The following is a 14110-nucleotide window of genomic DNA, read 5'->3' on the forward strand; positions in this document are numbered from 1 at the left end:
CTCCTAGTTTTTAAATAATGCTTAAAAAGTATTTAATATATTTATAACTCATTTTTATTTCGGAAAAGCTTTCGAACTGAATTTCAGCTATTTAAATTATTTTCAGGGTATTTTAAAATCATCGAAAAATGTTTTCTTAAACTTAAACCATACTACAAGCAGGGGCAACAGGTGGCGTAGAGCAGAATTCTCTGCCTCTGGCAACACTTCGCATGCTTTCACCAGTAGAGTGTAGAGAGTCATAGGAGAAAGAAGTACGTTAGTTTCTGTCTTGATTTTCAAACAGATTAAAAACTTTAAAGTTAGGAAACTGCATGGAACTGCATTGGATTTAGTTCTAAAAGAAAGAGTCATGGAAATTTAAAAAAACAATTCTGGTGTTTATACGAAAATATTAGGAAGGGAGAAATATCGTAGTACATTCCCATACAACTGAGAAGAGGAAGGGAGGAGGGTCAAGACATGGAACCGGCCTTCCTTCCAGATGGCAAACTCGAGCGTTGCGATCGCGAATTGTTTACATTCAGTCGCATATCCAATTGCATGATGTTCAAGCAACTACAATCGCCTTTGAGGCTCCAAGATGAAGAACTTGATCAAGAATGCGATTGCCGCACCTTCGAAAAAAATGAAGAATACTTGATTGGTAAATACTTGAAAAAAATGATGAATACCTGATTGGTTTTCCCGTGAAAAATTCGCTGATCCTTTTTCACTCGGTAAAAATCGGAGGTGATGTAACTGCCTTCGGTGTGAATGCTTCGCAGTTTTCCTTTGACAAATATATTTCACCAATCATGTTTTCATTTTCCCTCGACAGCAACCAAAGCAGTGAGAAGCACATGCAGTCAAAATGCTCTTTCAAAGATAAGTTGCAAGCAGCGGGAATAGTTCTTAAGTGGGACGTTTAGAGTTTTGTTTGTTTGTTTGTAACCGTACAGATAAAAATCAAAAATTGTATTTATTATTTTTTCTTCGGGCGTCGCGCGCATCGAATTTTCGTCCGAAGCACGATCTCTCTTACGGGAGCAGCCATTTTTATATCTGGGAAGGCTGAGATAGTTGCAATCAACATTTCGCTGCCTAAGTGTAAACATATTAACTATTTAATTACTTATCTATCCTTGCGCAGGCTATGCTGAAGTCCGCTAAAGCGGAGTACAGAACGCGATATTGGTGAAGTTTGTGTATTTAGATGTCTAGTGCTACAGGTTCGCACACTGATCAAAGCCTGAGCCCACCGGCGAAGAAGCGCAGGACTGAAATTAAGTCGAATTCAAATTCAATTTGTGAAAATAACAGCTCAGTAAGTTCAGTTCAATGCTAAGAAAACGAACTTTCAATCAAAAAATAAAACTTAAATGTTAATACACCAAAAGTTTTTTAGTAACAATTAAAAGGGTCGTATCAACATCAAACAAAGGAAATATTTTCGCAAGTTTAAAAATATTGTTAAAACTATCAAGTTAGTTTAATTTCTTATTGAAACAGTTGTCGTGTAAATTTTTATTTCAAACAATTTATTTGTAATCCCTAAAAAAGCTATCTCCATTGTCGAATCAATTTAAACTATTTAGTTTTTAATAGCTTAGTGCGTCATTTTAATAATTGCTCTCGATTTTCCTCCCTTATAAGTAGCTGTTTCCTTTCTGTCACTTGATCTTCAACTTTACTGTTTTTGAAAGATTTTTTTTATCTATAAGCTGTTTAAAAAACAAGCGCCATTTAATTCGATAGGAAATATTCGCTACCATGCTTAAACATTTGTAAGAGTTCACTTAACTCTCGGATGAACACTAATTACGGATGTTATTAAACTTTGTATATTTGTTAAACATTGCTAGCAACTGTGAAATGTTTTAACTTGATAGTATTAGTATGAAATCATAACATAGTTCATAAGCGAGCATAATATAGCTGATGAAAATAATTTTTAATATATAGTTTTGGTTAAATCTAATTTTAAAGCTTACATAGGTTTGTAGTTCTTGTCTATTTAATAATTTGCCAGGTTTACAAATGGTTTGTTATTAGCTTTATATTCAATATATTAGATTATAATTATATGTGTAGAGAAATGGTATTAAGATTTATCATATCTGTTGGATTTCACTTATCATTTTAAGGTTTGTGAAGTCTATAGGTTCATACCTATAGACAAGCCCACATAGTGTGCAATTTCTGTTATTTGGTTCCAGAAAAGTATACGATATTTAGGTTATAAACATTTATGCTACTGCTAACTAGTAGAACAATTCATTAATATTTTTTGTTTGACTTCATAATTTATTTTTCTTCCAGTACTTTAGTTTAAAAAAAAATCTTTTTTTACTTATAATAATTTTCAAGAATTTAGTTTTGCATAAACTTAAATTATTTAACCATATAGTCAGTATTGCATTATTTTCTCAATTTCTTAGTACATGTTTCATTTTAGAAGTTACTAAAATGAAATATAAGTCTGCACATTATTTGTAAAATCTTCTCATTGGAAACAAAAAACTAAATTTTTTCTATAACTATTGTAAACGTGGAAAAGAGAAGAGAATCATTGTTTTACACGCCTGGTATAAGAAAATAAAGATAAACGTTTTGAAACAAGGGCGAGTTTTTTTATAATGCATGGCTGTTTCTAACATGGTTTCTTCAGTAAAAGCATTAAAAAACAAAAAGTTGTAAAAGAGGTTTGACGAAATTGGCCTAAAATTATTGATAAAACTATTGTACCTTATGTATTTATCAGATATGATTAATATTAGAATTTCGTATATCTTAGGTGAAATAAATTATATATTTAAGAATTGTCTACATTTAGTTTTAATTTGTTATACATATTCTTTTTTTATTTTAAAAATCACAACTTTCCATATATTGCATTTAAAAAATTCTGATTAGATGACTATCATATATGAATGCAAGGGGGGAATAAGGCTACTAGTTATTGAGCCTTAGAATTTTTTTTACAAAATCTTGGCAGTAAGAAAAGCTAGGCTCCTGTAGACAGCACATCCAGAAAATTTTAAAATTGAGGATCATAGTTTTACTAAAGTATTTTAAGTAATATTGTATTATAAAAATGAATTCTTTAAACTATAAGTTATTTTATTTAAGTTTATTACGCAACGAATAAATTATTAATTTGCAGTTATAAAATGCAACACATAGTGGATACGGTTTCTGAAAAAAGAGTTTCCCAAAAAAGAAAGCCCATGGAACTGTTCTAATATATTCTGTTTCAGGGTTGCAAAAAACCCACCTGTCCAATAAAACCCGCCCAGGTTTTACTGGTAAAACCCAGTAAAACCCACCCTAAAGTGGATTTTACTGTGGTTTTTCTAAGATTGGTTTCTTTTTTTATCCTCTGTTATATTAAATAGCTATTGAAATATATACATAGTCTAGCCTAAAAAAAATTAACCTATAGTGAAGAAACTAATTGTGTTGGAGACTGGAGAGTCACCTTGCTGGCTAGATTTGACTGTATGGCCATTGATTATTCAGTGCCATTGATTATCTTTTTATGCAAATAAAAAATTTTCCGCAAATATTTTTAGATTAAAGTATAAATAAAAAGTAATCCTGTGTTAAAATAAATTTCAAATGTGTGATGTATGTGAGTACATATAACATTTTGTATTGTGATGTCCGAAGAAACTTTTTTTTAGACTTTCACATCAATTTATTTGTAATAATTATCTATATGAAGTCAATTTATAAAATTAAACTTTTAATTATTAATATTAAAATGAGCTTTTTTAAAATAAGGTACTTATCCCTGCCCTCTCTTTTAACCCCCCCCCCCCATAAAAACATGAAAAACCCAGGAAAACCCACCTGGGTTGGGTTTTTCTACAAAAACCCGGGTTTTTTGCAACCCTGTTCTGTTTAGAAATTTTTTCTCCAATAAAAAAGAATATTTAACTTCTTGCTAAAATAAAAATTAGTTCTAAAAGATCTTTTTTCTTGTATAAATAAATTAAGGATAATAAAATTAATAATTTACAAAAATCTTAAATAAAAATCTTACTTACAATTATTGGAGGTCAGGGGTGGATTAAGCAAGCCTTGGACCATTCAAATTTTTTGGGCCCTTAGATTACATTTTTGTCTCGTAAATTTTTTATTTATTCAAATATAAAAGTTTGTATATCTTTTCAGTAAAGTTAAAATAAATAATAATAAATTAAATTTTACTTTATATAATTAGAACTGAAAAATAATCATAAAATTTTGAAAAATCATTGTTTTTTTTAATTTCTTAAAATTTATTTTCAAAAAATCCATTTTAAGAGCCCTCAATCATTGGGCCCATTTTTTATATCGTTATGGTTTTAATTAAAGTCAGTTTTTAAAATTACTTTGTCCTAAGTGACATGTAAATTTATTAACAAAATAATTGTGTGGTAAAATTTAGTTCCTAGGAATAAAAAGAAAAGGGCATGTCGTAATGACTTATCAAAATGTATATTATTATGTATGAACTAAATATTATCCTCAACAATTTTTAAATTACCTTATACTATTTTATGTGTATATTTTTAAAAGTAATTCTCACTTATTACCAAAATAAAAGTGTAGTTTATTAAAAATAATTAAAGGCATGCTAGAAGAGTCACTGTGTTTTATAAAGTTGTCAAGTTGTTTTATAAAAGGTAAACTTGAAAAAAAAATTATTAATTGATAAACAATTTGAAAGCTTTTTTTCTATAATTCAAACTAAAAATTATGAGAAAATAAAAATGTCAAAGTGCATTTAAAAAAAAAAAGATATTTGAAATCACTTAAAAAAATTCATTACTCTACCTCTCCCCCTGAAAAGAAGAAACTTATATACATTTAACCAGTTTAGAACATTAACAAAATATTTATAATAGTAATCAGAATTAAACCTATAAACAGATAATTTTACCAGTGTGTAATTATTATTTAAACAGTGAATTAATGGAATATGAATAAAAATGGAGTGTTTTTAAAGGAGGGTGGCTTATAGAAAACAAGACTTAATAAAAGGGCAGGCTAGACGGGTCATCCTTTTGAAAACACTGGGGGAGAGCACGAAACACAAGGAAAATATTATGCATTTAGTGTTTTTTTTCTTCTCTTGTGTCATAAACCAACCTTGATAATCAATAATCAAGTAAGTTAAGATGTGTAAATCAAGCATTTTGTTTGACTTAAATGTTCCAATTGTTCATTGGCCTTTTTAGACAATCGTGGTTTATGAAAGTCTTAAGGAACAAAAAATGTTTTTTGTTGGTGAATAAAATTTAGTGATTGCTTTATAGAATTTTGTATCTATAACTTAACACTTTAATTTTTATTATTTGCTACTATAAATTAAAACAAATCTTCATTAATGATATTATGATCATTAATGAAGTTCTTAGATTAATTCATCACTAGATATCACTACTATCGAGTTCGAATTCATATGATTTTAAAATTAGATTAATTCATCACTAAGATGTCACTACTATCAAGTTCGAATTCATATGCTTTTAAACTCGTTAATTTATATTAAATACTTACTAATGAGTCCAAATGACCAAGTCGTCAGCATATAGCAAACAATGAACATCTTCCACGGCCCCCAGAAAACGAATCAAGTCGTTGATATAGATGTTGAACAGAACACAACTGATAACTGCTCCCTGAGGAAGACTGGTCAGAAGGTTTTGGAATCTAGAAAATTCATTGCCATACTTAACTCTACAAATTCTCTGGTCAGTAAAAGATAATATCCATTTTAACATTCTACCTCCAATACCCGATTTTAAGAGTTTTTTAATATAATTTCTCTTTCTGCACCAGATCATAAGCGTTCTTGAAATCAATGTAAATTGCTGACAGAACATTCCTGTTGTCAAGTACATCCTTCACTGTTTTGCTAAATTAGGCCACTTAATCGTTTGCTGAGAGATTCTTCAAAAGCCAGCTTGTTAGTTAGCAATTATGTTTCTATCTTCAAGAAACTAGTTCAATCTGTTTACTACAAGTCTCTCCATAGTCTTTCCCCGGGTATTTATGAGTGATATTGGTCTGTAGTTCTAAATTTGACCAGGATCTCTGCCTTTTTGCAACATCGGTACAATGACAGCTCGCTTCCATTGGGAGGAGACAATCCCTGTCTCCCAAATATGGTTAAATACTTGTAAGATGGTTTCTTTTACTGTATTACTCAAATGCTTTAAGAATTCCACCTGCACAAAATCATCTCCGGGGCTTTCTAAGTCCTCAAGCTGTCTTCCTTATAGTCCAGGGCTGTCCAACTGCAAAGAGCCAGCAGGCCAGAATTTCGGTCACTGATCACCTGGCGGGTCGCAGTTTGGAAAAGTTAAACAATAACTTCTTATACAATAACAATTAATAGTTGAATTATCAATTAAAAAACAATGGAACAGAAGGATTATAAAACAATTGTTTACATTTTAATTAAAAAACTGGGGTCGATCAGCCTGAAAAAAAAGTTGGCGGGCCGCACAATATGTGTTGGCGAGCTGCCAGTTGGACAGCCCTGTTATAGTCTATGATAGAAATAAATTCATCAAAAGCCTTTCTTTTTGCTTCCAACACACTTTTCTTCATCAAGGCCACCTGTCTTCTCCAAGATAGAATATCTTTGGTATTTTTTGTCACTTCGGCCTTTCTTCTGAGGCGATCGCGTTTTTCTTTAATATCATCCAGATCCCTCGACCAGAAGCATTTAAATTCCTTCACTTTTCCTCTTGGAATGCTCAGTTTGGCACATGCCAAGATTTCCCTGTTAATTTCAGAGACAATTTTACTTGGATATCTGAGAAGCTTAAACCTCAGTTAATATATTGTTTAATATCTCCCAAATAATGATTAGCAGTTGTTGGTGCTCTTAAATAATTTATCTCTGAAGAAAAAAAAATCATGAAATGCTAAGTTATGTCATATTTGGAAAATTCTTTCAAGTGAATTATCTAATCTATTTTTAGATAATAAAATAGTTCATATCAATGAAAATAATCTGTAATATGAAGGAATGTCATTTGAGAGCTTAGTTTTCAATATTAGGAAAATATAGATATAAAATTTAAAAATTACTATATTTTTTCAGTTCTTTTGAAATTATTCAGAAATATGTGATTAATATAACTTTCCCTTATATTAAATATATTCTTTATATATAATATAAACAGTTTCAAATAGCATAAGTGCAAATATAAAAATTTAGAATTTTGACATATTGAAAAACAGTAGTTATTACAAGATGTTAACTAGAACATTTAGTTTTCTTCACAGTGGCTCCAATGTTTGGATCTCAATGTAAAATGTGAAAGCTCTTTCATGCTAGATTATTTTATACTTAATAGTAGAAATTAAATTTACTGGAACTTTACAATTTTTATTCAGAAATAAAGAAAATTGATATATCAGTAACTTAGTGTTCATTTGAAGAGTTTACGGTTACATATCATAACCAAAGAATTAACTCTTTAACCACATAAATATCATCGCTTCATACAGTTTGACAAATCATAAAATGTTACTCATATCCTTAACAAGCCATAATAAATAACAATTTGTTTGAAAATAATTTTATTCATGAAATCATTGATTCGCCTAAAAAACCTTAGCAAAAAAAATTTACCACATGTCTCAGTAAGTAGCAGATAAGATATTTTTCGTTATAAAGAAAATTGCATGGTGTTAATATAGCATTAGATAAAAAAAATATTGAAATTAAATTGTAAAGAATAAGTTAATTTTAGCATCTTACATGTTAAAAATATTTGAAAAGGGGGAAAAAATCTGCTTAAAATAAATTTTGGAGTATTAATAAAATTATTTTCAGTATAAATATTTCTCAGTATTTTGAATATGATTATTTGCTAATGACTGACAGTAAATGCTAGAATTTGAGTTTAGTAAAATAATATAAAAATAACCAATTCGAAAAATCTTTATCCTCTATGCAGTTTTTTTTTGTCTAATAACCACTGACACATCAAGACAATTCTATTCTAAATACAAAAATAGCATATAAAAGTGAAAACAAACTGATAAAGATTATCTGCAGTTGAGGTGAGATATTGTCACTTCTCTATCGCTTAAAGTTACCTCATTGCTTTATAATATGAATTTTCCAAATTTAAATTTTTACATACTAACCCTGAAAAAAGAAATTCTAAATAACAGGTTTATTTAAAAATATCTATGTTTCTTTTTTAATTAGGTTTTCAGTTTTATAATTTTGTTATGTGGCTAATTTTTTGGCTATATTCACTTGAACTTTGACTGTTGCTTGAGGCTTTCCTAAGGCAATATTAAAGACATCGAAGCATATTAGGGACTGTTTGAATTGGTAACATGTCAATCAAAACATTGCTTTAAGTTGGATTGAATTTTTAGTATCAAAACCTTGTTTGTTTGTTTTTTTAGTCAAGCCTCAAAAACTAGTTAAAATCTTCAATAACATTAGGAGTACCATAATGCTTTTTGTTTATAATAAGTATTTTCTATTTAGATATATTCTGTAAAAAAAACATAGCCATCTTAATGTTTTGTGTTCAAGTGACTTTATATACATCTGAATTTGTATTCACATAATCTAAATTAATAAATAAAATCCAACATCGATATTTCAATTATTTGAAAAATTTTGTTGGAAGCTTTTCTGTTTTAAGCTTTGGTTTTTACCGAACTTATCCCTGTCTTGTAGCCCTCTGTTCTTAGTTCATTTTTTAGTTTTATATAAATAAGACCAAAATTCAAAGCTATTCTTTAGATTGATGCTGAGTTGCATAGACTAGATTTAAAATATTTTTTGAAAGTGAAGTTTATGTACGAAAAAATTCATTTAATTTTACACAATTGCATAAACTAGCATATGTGTTAAAAATAATTTAAATTAAAATATATTGAAATGAAAGTTTGTTAAATTTAATGTAGGGCCCCTCTGATAGACTTAAGGAATTCGAATTAATAAATACACAAATTAACATGTTTTTTTTTTTTTTTTAACAGGGGAGATTTGCAAAGCCACACATTTTTTAACAAAAAATTTTGTGGGAATTTTTTTAGATCGAAAATTTCCTCATTAGCTGCCTGAATTTCCCCCAAATCCTAGTTTTCATGATCTAACATATTTTGCTCTGCTGCATATAAATAATGACAAATATTGAGAATCAAAAATAAATTATATAAGTTGAGATCGGACAATTATTGGCCCAAAAAAAAATTTCTAAAAAAATCTGTTTTTGCATAAAAGAATTATGATCAATATTTAGATTGATAATAATTAACCACTCATAGTCATTATCTGTAATATAAACTGAATAGTTATAATATAGAAAATAATATTGATCTTCATGTATTGAAAGTACCATGTTTTTGGAAAAGCCATTAATTTTGGTTATATTGCTTTATAAATGATGTTTATTCGTATTATAAATCATAATTACAGTCGTATATAATAAAAGCATTGTGCGTGGTTTAATATCTGTTGAAATGTCTCCAATGGCAAAAAAGAAGGCCCCAGGGTTTTTGACAGTTTTTGTCAGATTTCCAGTTTTCGACTAGTGTCAAAAATCCAACTCTGCCTTGCTCAGATTTCAATAATTTGTTTAATTATAAATGTAGGTTCTAAAATAAAACTAAAATGTTGCAGATTCGAAGAATCGTATAACGCTCATAATTATATCCAATCCAATTCTATTAAGTGTATTATATTTTAAGTCTGGATATGTTTTTTTTCTTCCGAAGGGCTTTTTTAATGAAACTAACTGAGAGGAAAACCGCCCACTCTTAGCCCAACGGCAAGGGGACTCTAACCCATGATCTGTCTACCACTGAGGGTGTTTTACGTCAGCATTGTGGTCTGTGCGAACGGGTTGAGGAATTTGTCTAAACCAGCCATCAATGGGATTCGAACAGGGTCACCTTTTTTGGGGGGGGAGGCGTTCTATCCCCCCAGCTCCTAGTGTCTTGTAAAAAAATTAATTTTTTGTTATTTCTTTAATATTTAGAATATGTTCTGCATAAAATTCTCCCCTTCGTTTGACGCCTTGGTCATTTTTGAAGAAATTTGAGATCATTAACATATTTTCTGATTTTTCACAAAATCACAAAAAGGAGCCTATTTTCACCAAATTAAATATTGATATTTTACAAAAATTCAGAACTCTCTGTTAAGTAAAAATATTGTCAATTGTGATGTTGGAATGTAATCAAATCCCAATTATTATTAAAATTAATAGTCAACATGTAATTTAAATAGAAATTTTTGATCGAAAATATCCACACCGCCTTTTATTGGTATTGAATAATTCTTTTCAATGGTAGAGCATGTAATTTCTTGTGCTTATTGAAAATTCTCTTTGGAATAACAATAGCTGGCGCTTTAATCGGAATTTTTAAAGATCCCGGGTTATGATTGCGTGGAGAACACACTGATTTTTTGACAAGTAAACAATAAAGTGCTTTCAACCTATCCAGCCTCCAAAACTGAATTGCGCATGCGTGTGAACGTGTAGGTGTAGATAAGCGCATGATAAAAGGTAACGTAAAGACGTCACAGTCATCGCTTTGCTTGCGTCATCCTCTTTTTAGATTCTAAGCGATGCGTTGGCCGTCAGCGGAGGTAAGGGCCTTTCTTTTTTTTCCCTCTCTACCTTTCCAGGTGTGAAATTAATAGGATCATCTGAAATTATTGAATATTTGCAGGTGATATATTTGCCAAACATTTATTTCTTTCGCATTTAGGTTATTATTAGTGAAAGTTATGAATATTCAATTAAGAATTTTTAGTTTCTATTCCAGCTACCCCGATAACGATTGCGGGCGTTCATTCTGTGTTTACGGTTTGCTTTGTTCAAACTCAATATTTTGTTGCGGTTCTCGAAAGGAAAAGTTCTGCTCTATCTTTCCAAAATATTAACTATTTAAAAGTTAACATTTTTGTTCACCTAATGTTATGGATCTTCATATTTTTATTGCTTTTTTTTTCGTGATTAGTGCTCTTAAATTTAGCACTTCGAGTAGGTGATTGTTGATATTTTCTTCTCGAGCTGACGACTGTTTGTATTTTCTGCGTGCGTATTTATTTATTTACTTTTTTTTTTTAAATTTTGTGAAGTTTAAAAATTTTTCAATATGCACAACTATTGATTTTTATTAAACGAGATTTCTTAACGTTAAATTCATTATTTTTTTTATTTATATCTTATGTTTTGAGTTTATTTTGAGAGTGAAATTAATTCCACTGTTACTTTTTCTGACTGTTACTGTTTAATTTTTCCCTCCCTCTTAATAATTCCCGTGTATTTCGATATGTACGATATTTATTGTCAGCAATAATAATAATAAAAAAAAAAACATTTTTTCTTCATGGGAGTTATATTAGATGAAAATATCACTCGTCAAACAACTAAGAAACATTCGTTACTGTATTCATTCAATTAAAAAAAATTTTTTTTTTATTTTTACGTATACAACAATGAAGTTGACAATGGCGTTTCTCTGATAACCATTTGAAACTTTTATTTTCTTTCTTTTCCGTTTTTGTTTTAATGAAAACCATATTTCAGCTAATTTATTTTCAATTTATAAAAATCAGAAAATTATAATCAAATTGAGAACTAGACTAGCTGCTGTTCCAGAGACCTTTAAGAGAATCCTTCCAGAGAATTTAACTGTCTGACGTACCAATTCCAAGGGTAATTATGGATGAAAAAATTAAGTATTTTCTTTAATTTATGTATTCACAATTTCTAAAGATATTTATTAATTTACTCTCGTGGTAACGCCAAAAGAAAGTAGATCCTTTAGAGTTTCACAACCGGAAAAATAAATAAGTTGGGAACCGCTGCTTATGACAGTTAAATGTTTTTCTAGTAAAATATGCAATAGTCTAGTGTCTCTGTCCAGTGCCCTGCAGAGGGGGGGAGGAGTGCGAAAGAATTAATGTCAGGCATCTAGCCTAAAGGGTGCATCCAATTCATGACAAATTAAAACTTAAAATTTATTACCATTTTTATTGTATTGAATTATTTTATAGGTAAATATTTGTCTAAAGTGTTATTTCATGAAGTAAAATTAAAGTTATAAACAATTAAAATTTAGTTTTTTTTTTCCTTCCCATTTATGGAGAAAAAAAATCGATTTTTGTAGACATTAAGTTTTTTTAATAGAATAATTTTCTTACCTTCATTAATAGTAACTCAAAATATAAATATCGAATGTTCTTTTCAATATTTTTCTTTAGTTTAAATTGCCGTTTTAGCCCCCATGAGGGTGCTTAAAGATGCTTAGTTTTTTAAATCATAAAATGCCTAACACAACTAAATGACTGTCCAGTTTTTTTTTAAAAAAATTTTCTGTTTTGTGAAATACATTGTCGTTATTTTTTAAATCTGAAATTAAAACTTTTTTATGTCCAAGTATGGATAATGTGAATGTGTAAAAATAGAGTTCTGTTTTCGTGCGGGGGGAGAGGTGGTTGCAAACCATACCTTTCAAAAAAGTAGTTTTTTTCCCCCTAAAAGAAAAAAGAATTACTTCATCAACTCCTTTTGTCAATGGAAGTTTTTTGTGAAAGATTTGTTTTCACAGTAAAATAAATTGTGAAGGGCACATTTTTACTTAAGTAATATTTGTAAAGAATCAATTAACTAACCCAAATTTCTTCGATATAGACCCCTAGTTATCTGGATCATTGACGAAAATAAATATTTCCGTTTCCGTTTGGTCTCTTATAAATTGAATTTGGTTCAGCATTACCTGCATCCGGTTCATTAATCATTAAACTACTTAATTCCATTGTACTGCATCAGAAATGGGTTTTGAATTAAATTGCATTTTCACTCTATGTATTTTTTCCCTTTCCCATCTGAAGTGTAATTTTAAACTCATGCACACACCATCAGGTGTTTCTAAGGTTTCTCTATACTTCTGTATTTAACAGGCTTCAAACTTCGTGTCATATTTCTTAACCCTCGCAATTTTTTGCTATTTTTCTTTTTCAATCCGTAAATAAAACTATAAAATTTTGTTTTTCTACTCTAAATAACTAAACATTATTTAAAGTAGCGTTGTTGGTTATTGTCAACAATTCCTTCGGCGACCGATTTTCTTTTTTTTTAATACTGAAATCAACTTTATTACTCGGAACAAAAAGACTACTGTTTATGATTATAATACCTTATTTAGGCTTGATTAATTATTTATTTATTTTTTCATTTGTGCGAGTTGCTATTTTTTAAAATTAAAATGTTTGTGATGCAATGTGAAACATTTGGATTCCCATTTGTTCAAACGCGACCCCTTAGAGCCCCCTTAATGTTTCTTGCACAGTAAATCTTGCAATTTATCAAAGAACAATAAGTTTAAATGAAAAGAATCGTCGTCAAAATGGTTACAACAGAGAAATAACTGAAAATGTGAGCTGAGTTTCCATTTTTTTTTGCGATATGCGCTTGACTAAATGATAGTAATTAATTATAAATTAAGTTGCCTCTCGTTATTTCAAGTTAATCGTTGGGCATGAGGAAAAGAATAAAGGGGTCTGTAACAAAAGTTCTTATTAAGATAGCAAAACTATTATCGACAAGTAAACTCAAACTTTACCAACATTTTTAAAACTAAAGAATTTCCAAAGTATCACTCAATAACTGAGTTTTATGCCATTTTAGCTATAGAAAAGACTGTGACAGCTGACTCAGTATTAATTAATATGGAATCCTGTATAAAAGAACACTAAGTGCCAATTTCTATTCATTAAAAAAAAATTATTTCTTTATAAGCCACTGTGAAAAGAACTGAAACACAAACACAAATCAGACGATTACGTGATTTAGGATAATTGTTATCCTGCACATTTTACTTCAGATCATTTGTAATTTGTTTTTTTTCTTCCATTAAGTCCTATCTTGTCATTTCTCTCTATTGCTGTATTTTCATTAAACTATTCTTTATTTTATTTATTTTTTTTACTCTTAATGAGGCTAAAAATAGAATTCTATTTATCGAAAACTCAAAAGAAAAATAATGTATTAAGATTCCATACATCTATCGATATCCATGTTGGGGGGAAACGTGGGAGATGACGTCGGTAATAGGCTATTTAATTTATTGAAGTAAAATG

The 14110-nt window shown here is 29.3% G+C and overlaps 1 protein-coding gene across 3 annotated transcripts in view; it reads left to right on the forward strand.

The window, feature by feature from the left end:
• Nucleotides 1–889: 889 nt before the first annotated feature.
• Nucleotides 890–14110, forward strand: part of LOC107446248 (ubiquitin-like activating enzyme 1) — a 44431-nt gene continuing 31210 nt past the window's right edge. The window contains exon 1 of one of the 3 annotated variants that reach the window (XM_043051850.2): nucleotides 890–1306. In XM_043051850.2, coding sequence (XP_042907784.1) covers nucleotides 1196–1306 — 111 coding nt within the window. In that variant the 5' untranslated portion in view covers nucleotides 890–1195. Of the gene's footprint in view, nucleotides 1307–10415; nucleotides 10693–14110 lie in introns of those variants that run through there. The other 2 variants (XM_071177346.1, XM_071177347.1) reach the window with 2 other exon arrangements.

This window comes from Parasteatoda tepidariorum, chromosome 2 (genome assembly GCF_043381705.1).
Source record: "Parasteatoda tepidariorum isolate YZ-2023 chromosome 2, CAS_Ptep_4.0, whole genome shotgun sequence".
NCBI classification, from domain to species: Eukaryota; Metazoa; Arthropoda; class Arachnida; order Araneae; family Theridiidae; genus Parasteatoda; species Parasteatoda tepidariorum.